At 55.1% G+C, this 20370-nt stretch overlaps 1 protein-coding gene across 1 annotated transcript in view; it reads right to left on the reverse strand.

Moving 5' to 3' along the window:
• SHANK3 (SH3 and multiple ankyrin repeat domains 3) overlaps positions 1-20370 on the reverse strand; it is a 324463-nt gene that overhangs the window by 35381 nt on the left and 268712 nt on the right. The window contains exons 20-24 of the mRNA XM_030472062.1: positions 12669-12804; positions 9970-10050; positions 7316-7339; positions 4266-4393; positions 3387-3492 (exon numbers count right to left, since the gene is read on the reverse strand). Coding sequence (XP_030327922.1) covers positions 3387-3492; positions 4266-4393; positions 7316-7339; positions 9970-10050; positions 12669-12804 — 475 coding nt within the window. The remainder of the gene's footprint in view (positions 1-3386; positions 3493-4265; positions 4394-7315; positions 7340-9969; positions 10051-12668; positions 12805-20370) is intronic.

Below are 20370 nucleotides of genomic sequence, written 5' to 3' on the forward strand. Positions count from 1 at the left end.
GAAGGCTCCTGAAGGGGAGACCTTAGAGCAGCTCCAGTGCCTAAAGGGGCTCCAGGAAACCTGGAGAGGGGCTTATGACAAGGGCCTATAGGGACAAGACAAGGGGGAATGGCTTTAACCTGCCAGAGGGGAGATTGAGATGAGCTCTTAGGCAGAAGTTCTTCCCTGTGAGGGTGCTGAGGTGCTGGCACAGGGTGCCCAGAGAAGCTGTGGCTGCCCCATCCCTGGCAGTGTTCAAGGCCAGGCTGGACAGGGCTTGGAGCAACCTGCTCTAGTGGAAGGTGTCCCTGCCTGTGGCAGGAGGTTGGAACTGGATGAGCTTTAAGGCCCCTTTCAACCCAAATCAGTCTGGTATTCTACACTGTGTGACCATCACCATCCTCTGGCACATAGGGCTGGCATCAGCCCCAGGCAACAACAGGACTGGCAGGAGTAGAAAAGCCCACCAGAGAGCAGGGAAATAAGAGTCTTATGCTGGCTGCTGTGGCACAAAACTTAAACTGCAGCTAGAGTGATCCTGAGAACTTGTTTAGAAGAGGGGAAAGCATTGGGATTCACCCAGGATTGGGGAAGGATGGTGCTGGACCTGGATCAGGGTGGGCAGCCAGCCCTTGCTGCACGCACTGCCCTGAGCTGGCAGAGCAGGAGCTTGGCATCCTCAGCGCCTGGTTGAACACTAAGACAGCACTTGGTGAGGTGCACCTGCCACCTACAGCCAGCGCCTGCAGCCCGTTGTGGTTCTATCTGCTGTGGGGATACAAACTGCTCCTATGTGTGCAGAACCACCCTCTGCAGCGCCTGGAGATGTGCAGGAGAGCCTCAGCAGCACCAGGGCAGCTCTGCAGAATCCCAAGTGTTTGCATCTTCTGATGCTGGAGCAGATGGCGTGGCAGTTATCTTGGAAGTCTGACAAAGATTTCCTTTTCTCTCAGCCTCCCCACTGCAATGCATTTCTGCACATTTTGTCCAAGCAATCCTCCCATCCTGCTTTCTCTGCAGCCTGTCGAGAGAGTTACCCATCTTCGTCTCAAGAAATTTTTAGATGAAAACATGGAGTCTTTTGATCTTTTATCACAAGGTCCCGGGAATCAAAACCAGTTGTGTGATATGCAAATACTTCAGAGCCTTTCTTCACCAAAAAACCAAGCCACCAAGCAAGCCCTGCTTATTTTTCTGCTAGTTTCTTACTTTTCGTAGTGATTTTTATCATGAAGTCAACTGACTGTGCAGCGTATGAGCCTGTTGCTGTGGGTGTGAAATGACAGCTCAGGGAGGACGTCTAAAACAAGCCAATTTCTACAGTTTGGCTATTTTCTATTTTAGCTTATCTGGAATTCCACAGGAACAAGTCGACCTCTAAGAGGCACTGCTTCTGGTGTGTCCTGGGGCAGGCAAACCGGAACAAGAAGTTGCTGTCCCCTCCTCAACAGGAATTGCTCCCTTTGGGTGCAGACAGACTTAGCCACTCTTGGATTGAGCACAATGAAGAGCTACGTGTGATTTTAGGGGAGCGTGATTCATAGGAGAGGGCTGGAGCAGCTCTGCTCTGGCGACAGGCTGAGAGAGCTGGGCTGGTTCAGCCTGGAGAAGAGAAGGCTTCTGAAGGGGAGACCTTAGAGCAGCTCCCAGTGCCTAAAGAAACTACTTTAGGCACTGGGAAAGAAACATGGAGAGGGGCTTTGGACAAGGGCCTGTAGGGACAGGCCAAGGGGAATGGCTTTAACCTGCCAGAGGGGAGATGGAGATGAGCTCTTAGGCAGAAATTCTTCCATGTGAGGGTGCTGAGGCGCTGGCACAGGGTGCCCAGAGAAGCTGTGGCTGCCCCATCCCTGGCAGTGTTCAAGGCCAGGTTGGACACAGGGGCTTGGAGCAACCTGCTCTAGTGGAAGGTGTCCCTGCCCATGGCAGGGGTTGGAGCTGGAAGAGCTTTAAGGTCCCTTCCTACACAAACCAGTCTGGAATTCCATGACTTTATGCATGAGGTGAATCCCACCCAGCCTGCCCTACTGCTCACTTTTACCTTCATGAGACAATGAAGCAATGACTCCCACTCTGCAGGTCCGTGGGTCAGTGCTGTCGCGATCCCAGGCACCACGGCAGTCCCTTTCTACCATGTATTGCAGTCTGTGAGAATTGATGCCTTCATGCACCTCCGTGCATCTCATCACCTCTCTGACCACGTTCCAGTTCAGCTCTTGGGCGTTACGGGAGCTTCTGCCTCTGGATTTCAGAGCAAGACAGCTGCTTTGCCAGCAGCTTTACCAGCACGGTGTGTCAGTCCACACCAGGGCAATCCTTGAACACCCAATCTTTTATGTTTTAAAGATTTTCTCTCGTATTTGTTTTCCAGATGAATCATGCACACATGTGATTCCCTCTAGCTATCTACTACTCTCAGAGCAATCTCATGTGGGACTACAGGTACCAGCCTCCCTCATATGAACAGGAGCGTGAAGCACATATGCGCTGCTCTGTACTTGAAAATGTACATTCTGAACACTAACCCTTGCAGTTTCCAACTAGTTTTTACACTCTTGCTGGGATCATGCTGCTCTCAGCTCTAGCTTGAAGCAGAATTTACTTTCTATTCACTTATTTTGTGTGTTAAACTCACAATCTGTTTTGGCATGACTATTACCATCCAGTGATGCCTTGGGGCATCACTTGCCACACAGCACAGCACTGTTCTCTCTGCCTCTTCTCTCCTGCCCCTCAGCCTCCATGGAAGTGACCATGCACACTCCCACACCCTCAGACCCTGCCAACACCTGGATAAAATGCACAAAACCCAGAGAGAAAAGGAGACACCCCCACCAGCCATTGTGTACCAGCCCTTGCTCACTGCCTTGTCCTCTCATCTCCCTCCTCCAGCACATTCAGGTTTAGTTGCACCATAAACCTTTTGGGACACTGTCTGAAGATCCCAGTGTAGCCCACGGACTTCAGGTAGCCTGCTCCAGACCCTGCCCTGTTTTTCCTTATAAAAACCCCGTTGTTCCCTGCTACCATGTCAGCCTGTGACACTCAGGGTCTGATGCTCAACCACTGCGTGCTCACCACACTTCACACCTGCCTGGCTGCTCCACAGACTGACAGACACCCCCCGCCCAGACCCTCACGTGCCATGAAGGGACTGAGAGGGACACCGGGGTCTCCATCCACCCCCCTGCTCAGAGCAGGACCAGTGTCAGCATCAGAACAGGCTTTTCGGGACACAGATGACCTTCCAAGCAGAGATCACATGAAACATCCCCTTTTCAAAGCTCTTTAGCTACAAGCCAGTGGAGAGGGTGGAGCCATTCCTGCTGATTCCTGCACAGGCACAAAGGCTCCACAGGAATGTTCTGTTCTCTTGAGGATGGGATTTCCTCCCCAGCCTGCCTTACCTACAGATTTTGTCCGTGGAATTCCTTTGCGCAGCGACACATGGGGCTTCTCAGCTCCCGCAAGGACCCCCGAGTGTGCAGCCATGCCCTGGCGTTCAAAGAGTGACTGCAAGAGAGAAAAGGGACATTTCCAGTCTGGACATCAGCTGAAAGGAAATGACACTTCACCTCAGCCCACCCCATCCCTCAGGCAGTGGGTGAAGCTCTACCACAGCCCTGGCATGGGGAGGCTTCCCATGGACACAGATGGAGCCTTCCCCACCTCTGCCTTCAGCTGACCAAAAGGGCTGCCCCATCCAGCATCTCCCAAACTATGCTAGAGCCCTTTGAAGGGTTAATCCTCTCTCTCTCCCCCTGCCTGTTCTCAGGCCCTTTGTGTGGCTGCACAGTGCTGCTGACTCCAGCAGCAGATTCCTCCCGTGGGAAGGCTCCGCTCAGGCCACTCTCTCTGCTCAGAAGCCGCCTGTCCCATTTTACCTCCCGCTCCAGAAGCTGCCTCCCACCGCCTGCAGCACTTTCCCAATCCAGAAAGGCTGGAGCTGGCAGCCCCACTCCTACTCCCTCCATGCTTCCCCTCTTCTTTGATTCCTCCTCATCTCCAGTTCTGCATCCAGAAAATCCCAACCAAAGCTCTCCAGCTCAGCTTTCCACACTCCTTCAGAGCAGCTCTTACGTCCTCCCCGTGGCAGTCCCGTGCTGGTGACCAAATGCCGAACAGGCCGGGTTCTGCTCCATGTCCCAGCCCTCCCCCCAGCCTCTCTCCTCCTGCTTTCCCTGGGATCCCTGACCCTGGTCCATGGTGCTGGTGGCACTCAGCACTCGGCACTGGTCACAGCACCGTGTGCCCCCATTCTCCCACCACAAGCCCTCCTCTCTCACACTGATTTCTGCTGGCGTGATGCGCCGGCTTGTTGGTCGTTGCTTCACAGTGGCTGCCCTGGAATCTGCTTCGACGATGTCTGCCCTCAGCGCTGGCTCAGCAGCTGCCAGAATCTCATCCAGCTTCTCTGAAAACCCAAACACACCAGACAAGGGGTTAGCAAGGGCTGGTGCACTGAGGCAGCTCCTCCACCACAGCCCCATCCCTGCAGCGCAGCCAAGCCAGGAGTCACCTCCTGGAGGGAGAGTGGCTCCAAGGCCTGTTGAGCACTGAGGTGAGGATGCAGCCAGTTCTCCCCTCCCCAGCCAGTGGCTAATGAAGGTTTTGGAGGTGTTTTGGAGCCACGCACCCGCCATGATGTACAACCAGGCTCAGCTAGGGGACCTGGTGCGGTGGCACCATGCCACGCCATGCCATGCCATGTTGTGCAGTGTTCCCACACTGGCTGCACCCTGCCCAGCCTGCCTGAGCTGTGGGGTCTGACTGGCGGTGCCCGAAGGGACCATGCTTTGAGCAAGTCTCCATCCTTATATTAAAAGAGCAGATTTTTGCCCAGCTATGCTGTTGATATTCAGAATGAGTTCCCCATATTGGGCGAGGGAGGTGTGGGCAAGGGGAACCCAGTGCTGCAGGGGCCACAAGCAACACCAGAGTCCGTGGGACTCCTCGGGACTCAGTTTGGCTCCAGCACAACCAGTGTGACTCCAGTGTCTGTCTGGGACAAATTGGGATGTTTCCTCTCCAAGTGAACTCATGCACCCAAATGGCCCTGGCAAGAGTAACCTGGCCCTTGTGCATCCCCATGTCCGAGGGTGCTCAGGCAGTGGGGCCGGCCCTCCAGCTGTGCACCACATCCGTGCCTCACTGCTTGCCAGCCTGCAGCTCTCACTCACACAGCACCAGCCCTGGCTGCTGTGGGGTTTTCTGCCTGGGACCGTAAAGTATCCCCAAACTCAGGACATGGGGAAGGGCAACAAGCAGATGCTGGCCCCTGCCACCACTGACCCCCCCCAGCTCCCTCCGATGGAGCCAGGCAGGGTCCAGTGCAGCTAATGCAGGCTGTGGGGCTGGTGCTGTGGCTGCCCTGGCTCCGGGAGCTCCTGGGACAGGCTCAGTTCAGTCTGTGGGCTCCATGTCATAAACATGTTAGCAGGCCCTGGAGCATGGCCTCATGGTGCTGCGCTAGAGCTGATGGGTCTGCCGTGGCATTTGTCACGACTGGATCCCTCCACCTCCATGGCACAACCAACATGCTGTTGGGAACCACAGAATCATGGAGTAGTTTGGGTTGAAGAGACCTTAAGGCTCATCCAGTTCCAGCCTCCTGCTGTGGGCAGGGACACCTTCCACTACACCATGGAGACAGGAGAACATGAGCAATGTTCTCTGCTCTGCCTGGGTTCAGGTTAAGGCATGACAACTTCTGGGCTCCTTGAAGCCTGGCTGTCGGACTTGGGACTGCGAAATATCACCGCTGTGGTGAGGGCCTTGCTGGTCCTCATGATCTGGGTGCCCTGGGGTGCTGTGACCATCAGCCTGTGTTCCTCCCACAACACCCTGCTGGGGCCTGATGGGACTCATGAGCCGCTTCAGAACCTGAGTTACAGGAACTAAAACTGAGTCCCGACTGCCTCAGAAGCCCAGTCTGGAGGAGCAAGCCCTTGTGAACACTGATGCCGAGTTGTCTTTGCCAAGAGGACTTGACCCTCTGAGGCCAGCACACTTGGGGGCAGGTATCCACCGATGCCCTGGGGCTAAGGATCTGCACCTGCTTGAAGAAACAGCTCAGGCCAATTCTACTTCCCATCTCTCAATGCCATTAGAGCACAGGGAGACAAATCACCACTCACTGCACTTTGTACCTGCCAGGCTCTTGCAGGAGATGGAGAGCATCCAGGAGCAGACCCTGCCTGCCTGTGCTGCTGGGGTGGGAGGTGAGGAAGTGCTGGAGACACTTTCAAGAGGGAACCCCCAGAAATGGGTGCAGCCTCATGTCCAAAGTGTCAAGAGCTCTCCACCATGCACTTGGAGATGGCCATCTTCAACATCAGGACATCCCTGGTGACCTCCAGCTGATCGTTCTGACCCATGGGACCTCTGCATTGCCTCACCTCAGGGTACTGACACATCTGCTCAGTATAGAGGTCTGGGGAGGTCCCTTCAGAGATCCACCTCCCACAGAGGAGGCCACGGAGATGCTGTGAGGGCTGGAGCAGCTCTGCTTTGGAGCCAGGCTGAGAGAGCTGGGCTGGTTCAGCCTGGGGAAGAGAAGGCTCCTGAAGGGGAGACCTTAGAGCAGCTCCAGTGCCTAAAGGGGCTCCAGGAAACCTGGAGAGGGGCTTTGGACAAGGGCCTGTAGGGATAGGACAAGAGGGGATGGCTTTAACCTGCTAGAGGGGAGATTGAGATGAGCTCTTAGGCAGAAGTTCTTCCTTGTGAGGGTGCTGGGGCGCTGGCACAGGGTGCCCAGAGAAGCTGTGGCTGCCCCATCCCTGGCAGTATTCAAGGCCAGGCTGGATGGAGCTTGGAGGAACCTGCTCTAGTAGAAGGTGTCCCTGCCCGTGGCAGGGCGTTGAAACTGGAGGAGCTTTAAGGTCCCTCCCAACACAAAACATTCCATGGCTCCATGATTCTATGCTGATAGCCTGCGCGGCGGCAGGAGCAGAGACAGTACTTGCACTGCTGGACCCAGCAAAGACCATGGCTGCCATTTTATCTGACTGAGCTCGAGGCCTGACCTGGGGCTGAAGGAGACCATGCTTCAGCCCCCACATGCGGGGACATCCCTGTGCAAAGCATTTCCACCATGGAGCAAACACAGAGCAAGCACACCACCAGGGGAAGTCAGCTCTGGCTGGCAAATGGCCATTCCTGCCTGTGCCCAGCAGGATCCCAACACGATGGGGACAACCAGGGGACGTGACCGGTGCCAGTGCCTTGGGTGCACTGTGCATGCTGGTGTGGGGTGGCGTGGGTGATGTTTGGGTGCTGCCTGGGTGGCTGAAGGGCAAGGGAGGACCCCCAGGATATGTGGTTTGGTTTCACTCACCCCCTTTTCTTCTCCGCATGGAGGCTTGGAATCAAGAAACAAAAGACAACATGAATGGTATGCACAGTTCCTGCTTTCATTCCCAGCTCCGGCCTTGCTGCCTGCCTGCCGTGCCTCTTCCTGCATGCTCTCCTGCCTCCCAGCATGCTGCAGAATCTGGCCCTGGCAGAGGAATACATCCCAGCCTCGCTGGGGCTCTGGGGGTGAAGGCAGAGGAGCAGCACCTCCAGCATCCTCCTCGCACCCCTCCAAGGTAAGCCCAGTGTCCATCCGGGCCCCGTGGGCAGGGACCAGCACCAGCTCTCCACCAGCCCCACCACAGGGACAAGCCCTCCTCCTCTTCCTCAGACTGGGAAAGCCAAGGGAAGGTGCCATGTCAGAAGGAAGTACAACCAGGAGGATGTCTGGACAGCATGTAACACCCAAGCCATGGAGAAACTCAAAAGCTTTCCATCCCTCTCTGCTCTCTGAGGCAGGAGATCGCAATCCATGCGTCTCCCAGAGCCAGTTTCCTCGGCATCCAGCAAATGACAGGACTGCAGGACAGGAGTGTTTTGTTAGCAGCTTTCTGGGAATCTGCTTTTCCAAGAGGACTGGCACAACACGCAGTAAGAAAGCATGATGGTATAGCTACAGGCACAAAGGATGTTCTGCAAGCTGCAGGACAGGGACAGGATCCAAGGGAAAAGGGGCAGGGACCACCTGGCGAAGCTCCCGGTAAGAAGCTGAAGGTAGAAATACCCGTTTCCCCAACACCACTGTCCCGTCAGAAGAGGACACTGGGCTCTAACCCTGCACAGCGCCGAGGCATGGGGATGGGGGCCTGCACAAAACCTCCCCCTTGGCAGTAAAAGCTGGAGGATCAACACCAGAAAACAAAGGGTGGGAGGAGGAACCATCCCCCATTTTCTCTGGGATTTTTGCTGGGCCTGGCTACAGCTCTCCCTGATCCACAGGACATGAGGCAGGGACTAACTACTTCAGTTCCCTGGAAAACCCGTGGACTAAGACCAGTCACTTACTACAATTCCCTCCCCATCAGGAGACATGGGCAGCTGCTGCTCCTGGTCCCTCTACAGGTAGGAGAGAGGCAGCAAATAGACGCAGAATCTTCAGGGAGACCTGGCAGATTCATCTTTAACAGACTCGCTGGCAGGGCTGGTTCTCCGCTTTTCATGACTTCCCTTTCCACCAGCTCACCCCTGTATCCCACCTCGAGCCCAGCAGCTCTGCTTCCCAAAACACGCGTACAGGGCTGTCCCATGGCCATGTCCCAGTGGTTGGGGTGCCTGTCCCCCAGCAAAGGTGCCCGCATGACACACACCAGGCTTTGACTGGGGCCCGATGTTCACCACAGATGGGCATGTGCAGCCAGGAAATGTATAACGTGCTGCCAGTGTGTGCAAGCAGCCACCCTCAACCAGCAGGAACTGCTCTCAGGGCCAGCAACCAAGAGAGAAAACATGAACCCTGAGGTCTATGCAGTGTCCATGCAAAGGGAAGAGCAAAAAGTGGAAGGAACGGGCTATTCTGAAGCCTCTCCTAATGGCTATCAGCAAACACAGCGCCTTCAGGTTTAGGGATAAAGGTCTGGAGAAATGGGAGCAGGCTAGGGTGAAGATCAAGGCAGTGGGCTCAGCATTAAATAAATCAGTGGCCATCAACCAGCTGATGCAAACCCTGAAATGCTGAGATTTGCCCCTTCAAACCCATGTTTGAGCATGAGCCAGAGCCCTAAAGGTCTGGGGGGGGTCTGGAGAACCCTGCAGGGTTGTAGAGCCCAGACGTGCAGGTAGGACAGGGAGTGGACCCCGAAAAAGAGAGAGGTGGTGGGGTCTCATGCCTCTTCGGTGGGTCTCCTGCCAGGCAGGACAGGAATCTGCCATGCACAGCCCCTGCGCCATGGCCAGCGAGCGCATCTGCACCCATCACCGCATCTCCGCACGGCAACACCATCCACGCAGCCAGCAGTAGCGTGAACACCGGCACTGCGATGGTTCTCCACTGGTGGGATGCTACTGGGGGGAGCCCAGTGCTACTGGGAAGGTGGGGGCTCAGTGAGCTCGCCAGGATAGCTGGGAAGACTGAGATGCTCTGGCACAGGGCATGGGAAGCGAGGACGGGGTGGGGGCGGAGAGGCTTTAAGAGAATACAGGAACATGGAGATGGAAGCTGGGATACCAAAGCATCTGGAACCGTGGGCTGGCTCTGTAGTGACAGCAGAACGTGTGAGTGTGTGTGCACGGGCATGTGTGTGTGTAAGGGGGGAGTGCTGGGGGTGTGTGTGTGCAGCTAATCCAGCAGGGAGAGGAAAATGGGAACAAGGGGCCGTTTGTGGTGCAGGAGGAGCCGGGAATGGATGGACAGATGCTCCTCAGGCACATGGAGCCCTGCCGGGGAGGCAGCACTGAAGGGGTGGGCTGCCTCTATGGGGGGGTCCAACATCCCTGCGATGGGCTTTCAGCCCCTCTCTGCCCCACATGCCGCTGAGCATGATGGACACCTGACCGCAGGAGATGCGTCACCTTGTGCTCATGCTCCCACTGGCAAATGGGCGCTGCCGGCTCCAGGCACGGCCCCGCGTGCTCCCTGTGCTCCCGGCTCTGGGCACGGCCCCGCGCGCTCCCCGTGCTCCCGGTGCGGTGCCCACTTACCCAGCTCCTCCAGCTCGGCTGTCATGGACTTGGAACGCAGCGTCAGGGTGGTGCTGGGCGCTCTCTTGGGAGGCGGCGGAGCTGAAAGGAAGAGAGACGGCATTTTGCATTTCTTGTCCAGGAACTTACGAGGAGTGGCCAGATGCAGGTGCCACTTCTTCTCCACAGCCTGGATCTCCTCGTACTCGCGGGATGAGGAGTCGCACTGCTGCAGGATCTTATTGAGGCTGCGCGTGGAAGCAAACTTCTTCATGGTCTCGGTAGCACAGTCCCGGGGCACGGGGCCGGCCCCGGTGTGGAGGGGCCGGTGGCTCCCGCAGGCCTCCTCAGCCCTCAGCAAAGGAGGAGGAGAGTCCAAGTCATGTCCCCAGCTGTACCTGCCCCCCTGCAGCTACCGGAGATGCTATGAACGCCTCTTGCCGATTAGCTGTGCCCCAGGCAGCTGCCTGCCTGCCTGCGGGACTCAGCAACCAGCTCTGATGGCTGCTTCCCCTCCGCACACGCCATGGGTGGAGGGTAGGAGGCAGAAACGCATCCAGCAGGCCAGGGCTCAGTCTCTCATTCCCGCCTCGGCGCGGCGCATCCCGGCGCGGCACAGCACAGCCCAGCACAGCCCAGCACAGCACATCCCACCCACCCTGCGCTGCGTCCGGCCTGAGGCTCCGTGCCCTAGCCAAGGGCTGGTGGTGTCCGGCAGCGTGTCCTCAGGGGCTGCCTAGCCTGGCCGGCCCGCGGGGCTGCCCCCCAGGCGCTGCATGCCATGAGCCCACCGAGCGGGGACCAGTTGAAGGCTCTTCCTCTTCACTTGGGGTGCCTCCTCCTCCTCCTCGCTGACAAGGCTGGATTCAACACTCAGGCATTGCCATGGCAACCGGAGCTCCAGGCTTTGCCTGCATCAGAGACCCCATCAGGGGCGGATTCAGCCAGAAAACACCAGTCCCACACAGGCCTCCATCGCCCCCAGAAGAAGGGGGGGACCCAGGTGGGGGCCTGGGCTGTGGTCCTGCAGTGGGGACTCGGCTCCGGTCCCCACACCCTGTTCTGAAGAGCGTCCGTCCAGCTCCGTGGGCTCAGGGCAGCGATGGGCAGCGACAGTAGTGACAGGCAGCGATGGGCAGCGACAGGCAGCAACGGGCAGTGACGGGCAGCGACGGGCAGCTGCTCACCGGCTGCAGGGCTGGAAGCACCAGGAGAAGCAGCAAGCGGTGATCCCAGCACCGATTCCCTCAGCCTTTCCCACTGACTCGTGCTTTCGTGCCGTGACAATATAATTGCAGCTCTTGGTGTCAGCGCAGAGCTGCCTCCTCCCTCCCCACGCGCCTCCCACCCCCCATGCCAGGCTCTGCCCCACAGCTGCCTCCTCACACACCCCACAGGCTGCTCCCAGCCCTGTGCTGCCAGCTGCTCCCAGATGTGCCCCTGCCTTCCATAGCTGTATGCCATGATGTGTCCCTGCTGTATACAGCTGACTGCCTCCCATCCAGTTGCCCTCCAGATGTGGCCCTGTCCTCCTCAGCTGCATGCCCCCTACCCCGAGGACTGCCCTGCAGGCCAGGAGCACATAAGCCCACCACCAAACTCTCCTTCAAGCCTCATCGCTGGCCAACGGCCTCAGCTCTGCCCTGGAAATGATGGGGTGAAGGCCCGGAACCTCCTGGGGGCCCACACTTGGCCAGCTGCCCCAAGACTGGCCATGCCCACAGAAGCAACCAGGAAATGGGCAGCTCCCAGGCACAGCAACTGCCTGAGAGAGGACAGGCTCCAGCCTGGCACCCTGGCACCACCATGGGGTCTATCCTCCACCCTGGCACCCCCTGCATTCCTGTGTTCCTGTGGGCACCGTCCTCCACCCTGAAACCCCCACAGGGACAGTTCTCCACCCCAACAACCCAAACTTAGCAGAAGCAGCTCTCCATCACAACCTCCCTCACACACCAAAGCCAATTTTTTACCATGACACCCCCTGCCTGATGGTGCAGGGGCTGTTCCCCACCCTGACACCCCTCAGAGCAGGGGGAGTCTCTGTCCCTGCTCTGCAGCACCAGCTCCCACTGGCACCACAGGCTGCAGGCACCAGAAGCAGCTCCGCTCCTGAGAAAGTGTGAGAGCGTCTCCCGTGTGAGAATGGACCTGCTGGTGTCCTGCAACCTGGCTGCGGATGGGACCTGCTGGTGTCCTGCAGCCTGGCTGCAGATGGGACCTGCTGGTGTCCTGGCCAGCAGCCGCAGTGCTATGCTGCTGCCCCTCTACCTGACTACCATCCCCGTCCCCCTGTGCTGTTCCCAGCCGCAGCCACCGGTGCATCCTGGTGTGGCAGCGCTGCACATGTGGAGGTTTTTATGCCCGGGATGGGCGATTGTCCCCTTGTGCCCTCCTTCCTCACCAGCTGCAGCTCAGCAGCCTCATGGCGCCCACCCATGCAGTAAATGCATGCAGCAGGCTCACGCAGCAGGTGCATGCAGTGGGCTTATGCTGTGGGCTTGTGCAGTGGGCTCATACTATAGGTGCATGCAGAAGGCTCATGCAGTGGCTGCATGCAGCAGGTTCGTGCAGCAGGCTCATGCAGTGGGCTCATAATGTGGGTGTGTGCCGTGGGTTTGTGCAGCAGCTCCTCCTGGCAATGCCACAGGTCTCTGCATGGCTGCTTGCATTCAGGCCACACAAACTCCATTGGGGAAACCATGCAACTCCAGACCTACCCTTCTTCCGAACAACTTCTTCTGATTCTGGCTTGCGGCTGACGGAAACAACCTTCATCACCAGGTGGTTGCCCCCTTGCCGGATCAAGGAGACAACCTGCTTGTGCCCCACCTTCACCACGTTGACGCCATTCACCTAGGACACAAACAGGAGAGCAGTGTAAGGGCTGGCTGCCACAGAGCAGGCACAGGGCAAGGCCACCAATGTCCAGCCATGAAACGTGATGATTTTGCATCTGGTTTTACAGCTCAGCACATTCTCATATTCCAGCTATCCCTGTGGGATGTCACAAGTGACCACAACCTTCTGGAGAAGCAGAAGAAGCTGCAGCGAGGTCAGTGTGAACCAGTGCGTGCAGGTGGCAGAAGCTGGACCTCCTGTTCCTACTGCCCACCACGGCAGATCCCTTAACACTGGGCATTCCCTAGTGCTGCTGGGGGGCTTGGCAACCACAGGGGGGGCTCCTGGACTTCCAAGTCCTGCGCTGCTGCTGCAGGAGCTGGAAGAGGTGCTGCAAGAGCCACAGAGCACATACAGGGGGATCACCCTGACCCACGCAGCTGCCCTGTCCTCACAGCACCAACCTGTGTGTGCAGAGACATAAACTTCTCCCCCAGCTATTGACAGGCTGATCTGCTCCTTCCAGGGTCTACAGGACACACACTGAAGCTCATTCCTGCTGGTTTTAGTGCTAATATAACCTATTGGCTCCTTGGACAACAAGTGCTGGGCTGGGAGGGCAGGTCAGGCAACCTCTGAGGCACAAACCCCAGAAATACAGCAAAATGCAATCTCAGTACTTGGATATCTACCAAACATCAACCAACACAAGGTTCTCCACAGGTGTAAACAGACAGACCCTCACCGTGGGTAACAGAGGTTTAGGTGTAACAGGGATGAGTTTGGGTTGGAAGGGGCCTTAAAGCTCATTCAGTTCCAACCCCCTGCCACAGGCAGGGACACCTTCTACTAGAGCAGGTTGCTCCAAGCCCCGTCCAACCTGGCCTTGAACACTGCCAGGGATGGGGCAGCCACAGCTTCTCTGGGCACCCTGTGCCAGCACCTCAGCACCCTCACAGGGAAGAGCTTCTGCCTGAGAGCTCATCTCCATCTCCCCTCTGGCAGGTTAAAGCCATTCCCCCTTGTCCTGTCCCTACAGGCCCTTGTCCAAAGCCCCTCTCCAGGTTTCCTGGAGCCCCTTTAGGCACTGGAGCTGCTTTAAGGTCTCCCCTTAAGGAGCCTTCTCTTCTCCAGGCTGCCCCAGCCCAGCTCTCTCAGCCTGGCTCCAGAGCAGAGCTGCTCCAGCCCTCGCCGCATCTCTGTGGCCTCCTCTGGCCTCACTCCAGCAGCTCCACATCCTTCTTGTGCTGTTGCCCCAGAGCTGGATCAGGACTGCAGGGGGGGGTCTCCCCAGAGCACAGCAGAGGGGGAGAATCCCCTCCTGAAATTTGATTTTGGTGAAATTACCAACCTGTTCCAGTAAAATCACCCCTTAATCTTTTTTTTGGATGAACTCCCTTTCATCATCCCAAGCCTCTTCGCTCCACCGAGCTCAGGCTGCAGGTCCCCTATAGACCAGCTGTGACTGCAGGTCCATCCAGAATGTGTCTGAAGTCACCGTGCAGCAGCAGGTCTAAGGTTCAGTCCTGGACAGATCCACCAGAGGCCCCAGCCAGTGATGGTTCCTCACACACAAGGACTTGCCAAGACCCATCATGTGGCATGTTTGTGAACCACTTCCCATCGCTCTGTGGGTTTTGCAATGGGGACATTAGAGAGCGGTGAACAAAACCTCTTACATCTCAACAGGTATATTCATCCTACAAACCTGGCACCTCAAAGAATGAAATGAAGCTTGTTTTGTGAGGGTTTCTGACGGTCATTATATCTATCAGTTGCCTGCAGTATCTGAACCGTTATTTTCTGCCAGCAACTGATACCAGACTCAGAGGTTTATGATCAGCAGGATCATACCCCTGCCCCTTCCCAACACCAGCGCTGTGCTAGTGTCCTGGCCCTGCCCTAGCACCACAGCCACCAACTGCAAACACTTACAAATTACCACCTGGCAGATGCTTCCAACTTCAGTTACTAATGGCTTGGAATGCGTTTCATCATCCGCATGTGACAGTGCACAGCACCCTGCTCCCTTCCAAATAAAGAACAAACACTGACGGAACATGCCTGGGCTTTTTGTTTCATTTTTCATCATCCAACCCTGTCCACCCAAATGGGCAGCAGCTCAGATATTGTTTTCAGAGAATCAAGAAATGATTTGGGTTGGGAGGGACCTTAAAGCTCCTCCAGCTCCAACCCCCTGCCACGGGCAGGGACACCTTCCACTAGAGCAGGTTGCTCCAAGCCCCTGTGTCCAACCTGGCCTTGAACACTGCCAGGGATAGGGCAGCCACAGCTTCTCTGGGCACCCTGTGCCAGCGCCTCAGCATCCTCACAGGGAAGAACTTCTGCCTCAGAGCTCATCTCAATCTCCCCTCTGGCAGGTTAAAGCCATTCCCCTTTGTCCTGTCCCTACAGGCCCTTATTCAAAGCCCCTCTCCATGCTTCTTGTAGTCCCTTTAGGCACTGGAGCTGCTTTAAGGTCTCCCCTTCAGGAGCCTTCTCTTCTCCAGGCTGAACCAGCCCAGCTCTCTCAGCCTGTCAAACCTGTTTAGGTTACTCGAATGCAGAGAAGCAGAAGCGGGAGCTTTTGACCCTCTGGGATGGAAAGCAAAACCTTCTCCTTCTGCTCCATCCTGGCGTGGCACAAGCCAGGACAGGTGGTCTCCAGGAGAGCACCGACTGCTATGGCACCCAAGGCATGTCAGAGACATGACCCAAGCACCCGTATTCTGTTGGTGTTCTGGCAGACATTGATGCTTTTGCTGACAGTCAAATGACAGATGGAAATGTTGATTTTCAATGTTTGCAACTTGGTGAGATCAAGGATGAGGAAAAGGCACCAACATGGCCAGAGAGATTTTTGCCCACAGATGGACAACTCCTACAAAATCACAGAATCATAGAATGGTTTGGGTTGGAAAGGACTTTAAGATAATCTAGTTCCAACCCCCCTGCCACGGGCAGGGATGCCTCACACTAGACCATGTTGCCCAAGGCTCTGTCCAGCCTGGCCTTGAACACTGCTAAGGATGGTGCATGCACCACTTTGGGCAACCTATGCCAGCGCCTCACCACCCTCACAGGGAAGAACTTCTTCATTATATCTAACCTGAAATTCCACTGTTTTAGTTTAAACCCATCGCTACAGTCCTATCACTACAGTCCCTGATGAAGAGTCCCACTTCAGCATCCTCATATCCCCCTTCAGATACTGGAAGCTGCTCTGAGGTCCCCATGCAGCTGTAAGATGCCTACTTGGCCTCTATTGTGCAACTTCATCCTCTGCTGGGCACTCCTTGGCTGTCTGGAGCAGCTCAGGGAGATCAACACCAGCTTTACGCAGCACACTAAAGGCCAGTCATGAAGGACAAGGTCATGACACTGGCCAGTAAGCGCAGAATCCCTGAGCCACGCTTGCCTGGGAGCGCTGACTTGACCCTGTGACTCTCTGAAACACCCTTGACTAGATATAAGGATATAAGGAAGAAGTTCTTTACAGTGAGGGTGGTGAAGCACTGGAATGGGTTGCCCAGGGAGATTGTGGATGCTCCATCCCTGGCGGTGTTCAAGGCCGGGTTGGACAGAGCCTTGAACCATGTGGTTTAGGGAAAGGTGTCCCTGCCCATGGCAGGGGAGTTGGAACTAGATGATCTTAAGGTCCTTTCCAACCCTTACGATTCTATGATTCTATGATTCTATGACCAGAGGACGTCAACCCAAAGCCACAACCAAAGCGGCCAGAAATGTGCCAGGGCTGGGTGAAGTTCCCCAGCCTGCAAAGGACAGCTTGGTCACTGGTGTGGCAATACGAGGAGTCCGTCCTTTGGGATAACGAACATCTCTGTGTTGTTTAAACAGAGGGAACACCACATGAAAGGTCTTTTGGTGACAACCTCAAGGTATTGGTCCCAAATTCCCAGGTCTTTTCTGTGAAAGATGGAGTAAACCCAAGGATGTGCTCAAAGCCCAGTAACTGCAGCTCAAGGAGTGACGTCTTGCAGAAAGCAGGTAAGAGAAGCAGTCAAGAGGCTACGACAACCTAGAAGGTGATGAATGGATGTTACGCAGTAAAGCTGATCACAGGGAGACTGGTCAGACAGTTGCTTGTACTAAGCAATAATGTCTGGAAAAAAACAATTCCTGAGAAATGTGAAATTCTGATTTATCCCCAATTCCTGCTGATGGTCAAGAAGATGAACTACAGAACCCTTCAACTGCAAACAACTTTGGCTCAACCCTCATGTCAGCAAAGTTTCTCTAACAGATGCTCTTGAAGAATTCAAAATACAAAGAGAAACACACGTCTCATGAGGTCACCCCACCAAGATGATGGTGGGAAGATATTCGGTTTCAAATCTGCCCTGAGTCAACACGGCACCAGCAACGGAGCTCCCAGAGTGTCTGTAACCTGCAGAGAGCTGAACTCTCACCACCACTGAGGGAACCAGTGGTCCAAGACACTGTTCTGTAGCGGGAGGGAGGCCAGACACCAGCACTGAGCTCCTGGTGATAACAGACACAGAGCAAGGTGCCTGAGGGGGAGCCCTCAGCATCCCCAAAGCGTGAGCAGCAGGTCAGAGAGAGGATTCTCCCCTTCTGCTGGTCCCATCAACCCCACCATCCCATGATTCTATGAACAGGGACTGCTGGACTGGGTGAGGGTATCAGCCAGGCCATCCCCACCTGCAGCAGTAAGGAACATCAGAACTGTGCTCTCAGGAGCACAAGACCATCTCCCACAGGGGCAAGAAAAGCACTTAGACATAAAAAGACAAGGCAGCAAAATAAAGAAAGCAGCGTTCCACCCCCTGAGCAGACCTGTGCACGGAGGATCCCTGCAGCCGATGGCCCAGGTCTGTCTGATGATGCTGGAGCAACATGGGGGATGCCTGAGACACACACCCCCAAATCAATTTTTGGTCCCAGTCTGTGAAGAGAAGAGATGAACCTTCAAGATGACCAGCAGCTGGGAGTCCTGCCCATTGAACTACACACTCCAAACCACTGCTGGCCCTCAACTGGGGAGGTGCTGGGATGAGAAAGATTTGACAGTGGTGGCAGCGGTGGACCCGTGACTGGGTGTGCTCCAGCAATAAAGAAGAATTCCAACAACTGCCTGATGAGGATGCCCTGTTCTTGAAGATGCACATTTGGCCTGGAAGAGGACAGGAGATGAAATTGTGCAGAAAATGTCTACAAAACATAAAAGAACATACATAGAGATGTGGAGACAGTATGTCAAAGTCTGGGCATTATAAACTGCTGCAACTACCTTCTGAGGAGCCAATTGGTGCATCAAAGAGGACTCCCAAACCAAGTGAGAGGGCAAAAGGTGGCAGATAGGCCACCATGCAGATAGATGCAGAGTAATGCTTGTGTGGAAGAGCCCTCTGAATTTATGCTGATGTTGAATACAGACCTGGTGGGTGCAGCTCCAGACAGGCCTTGGAGCTGACACTGACTGGTCTCAAAAGTCATGGGGTCCATGCACAACAGCAGCCAAGAAAATATATCATGGCAGAGAGTGAAAGCAAGGTGCGGAATGTCATCTGGGGCTGTGCTGACCCTGCACATGCACAGCTGCAGTGCTGTGTGCATGTCTCGGTCAGCAGCTCAAGGAAGAAGTGGTGGAACTAGAGAAGAGCAACCAAGATGGTCAAGGGAATAGAAAAACTGCCCAGTGAGACAGACTGAGAAGGCTGGGACTCTGCAGCTGGAGAACAGAAGGCTGAGGCATGTGCACGGCCAAGGCTTACAGAACTCCCCAAGGCAGAGGTCCCAGTGAAGGCAGTGCTACCGTTCACTACATCCTGCAGTGTCAGGACAGGGCTCTCAGTGGGACTAGCAGCAGATCAGCTGAAACCAGACAAAAGCAAGAATTCTTTATGCAGCAGGCAATGGTCTTCTGGAGCTCGCTGCCATGGGAGGCCTGACGTGGACAGTGCTGGCAGATCTGGAGAGAGATCAGATGAATTCCTTGAGAATAGGTCCATGCACAGACACTAACGTGGCTGAGCAGGGTCATTCCTGCTAATGTCCTCAATGCAACGATGCTGGATGCACATGGGGAACAGCCAGGGACGTGTGATCTCCTTAATTAACAGCATCTTGTATTGCCAATGTCCCTGTGAAGGAAGGAATCCTTTAATGGCCACCAGTATTTAAAAGTACAGTGCAGTGTTTGATTGTTGGAGGAGGGTGAAGGTGCTATCACCACAGCTTCAGCAAGCATGCTCTGGTCCATTCTGGACACTCCATAATTCAAATGATGTTGACAAGTGAGAAGCAGCTTTGAGAAATGCACAGTATTCTCAGAAAATGAGAAAGGCTGAGTTGAGTTCTGAGGAAAGACTGGAAGAACCACGCATGATGTGGTGGTATCTGTCTGCACCTTCCTTATGTGGTATCTGTATAGAAGAAGCCTGGCCTGACAACGAATCACCTGAATCATGCACATCCCAGGAATAAGTTGTTCCTTAAAGGAATGTAAGCTCTGAAGCCTGAATTAAGTTAAGAATTAAGTTTGTTTGTACCCCAGAGCTCCATCACAGCCACCCACCAGGAGAGCAATGGGTCCATCAACCAGGACAAACACAGACCACTAGGCCTGGGGATTTGGGGATAAACCTTCACCAACAAGAACAAACCTGTCCATCACTACAGAGAGCAGAGCAGAGGGTTTCTGACTGCCAACTTCACCCTTTCAGCATCTCAAAGTGCTCAACCTGGAGACAAGCTGCAAGATTATCCACATCCTTAAACGCTCCTTCTGAGAACTTGAGCCCTAAACTGTCTTCCCCACCTCTCCCAGGCAATGTCATTCTCCGATCATAGAATTTACTGGTGCAGGAATGCTTTGAAATGTCGTTTGACTAAAATCCATGACTGTCGTTATCCAGGGGATCTTCTGTGCATGCGCTCAGATCTGCAGTGAGCCGTCTCCTCTGAGCTGGGCGTTGGAATTAGGTACCCACCAGCCAGAGCTGCTGCCTCCATCAGCCCTCCTTCAGTATCCTGAGCAAGATGGACTCCTTGAGCCTCAATCCCTCTTTCAGCTCGTGAATCACTCTGAGGGCCTTTTAGAATCCCACTTGGTAACATCAGATCATTGGTGCGAATCTCTGACTTGCACAAAGTGATGTTCTAGTGATCTTCTGAAGCTGCAACCAGAACAGGCGAGTTCACAGAACCGGGGAAGTTTGTCCTTTACACACACAAAATCTCTGCCACATCCTACGCAATCAAATGAACAGTAACACAATTATCTTGGAGAAACCCATGTCCTTTGCTGAATTACATTTTTCCAGGGTAATTTCACATTCTGTAACCTACATTCCTTGCTTGCAGATATGTCACCTCGCCTGGGATGGGGCTGCTTCAGCAGGAAAGTCAGATCCCTCTGCAGCAGTTCCTCCAGCATCAGCTATCCCCCACTGTCTGGTACCTGCAGTCCTCACAACCTGGAGATTTGGCACTATTTTGAAACACTGACAGAAATGTTGAGCTGTGGGCAACAAAAATGTAAAGAGACCTTGCTGGTGATGGCCCCACTGGTACCTTCCCTTTAGCAGATGCTTTTGG

The sequence above is a fragment of the Strigops habroptila genome, chromosome 3 (genome assembly GCF_004027225.2).
Source record: "Strigops habroptila isolate Jane chromosome 3, bStrHab1.2.pri, whole genome shotgun sequence".
NCBI lineage: Eukaryota > Metazoa > Chordata > Aves > Psittaciformes > Psittacidae > Strigops > Strigops habroptila.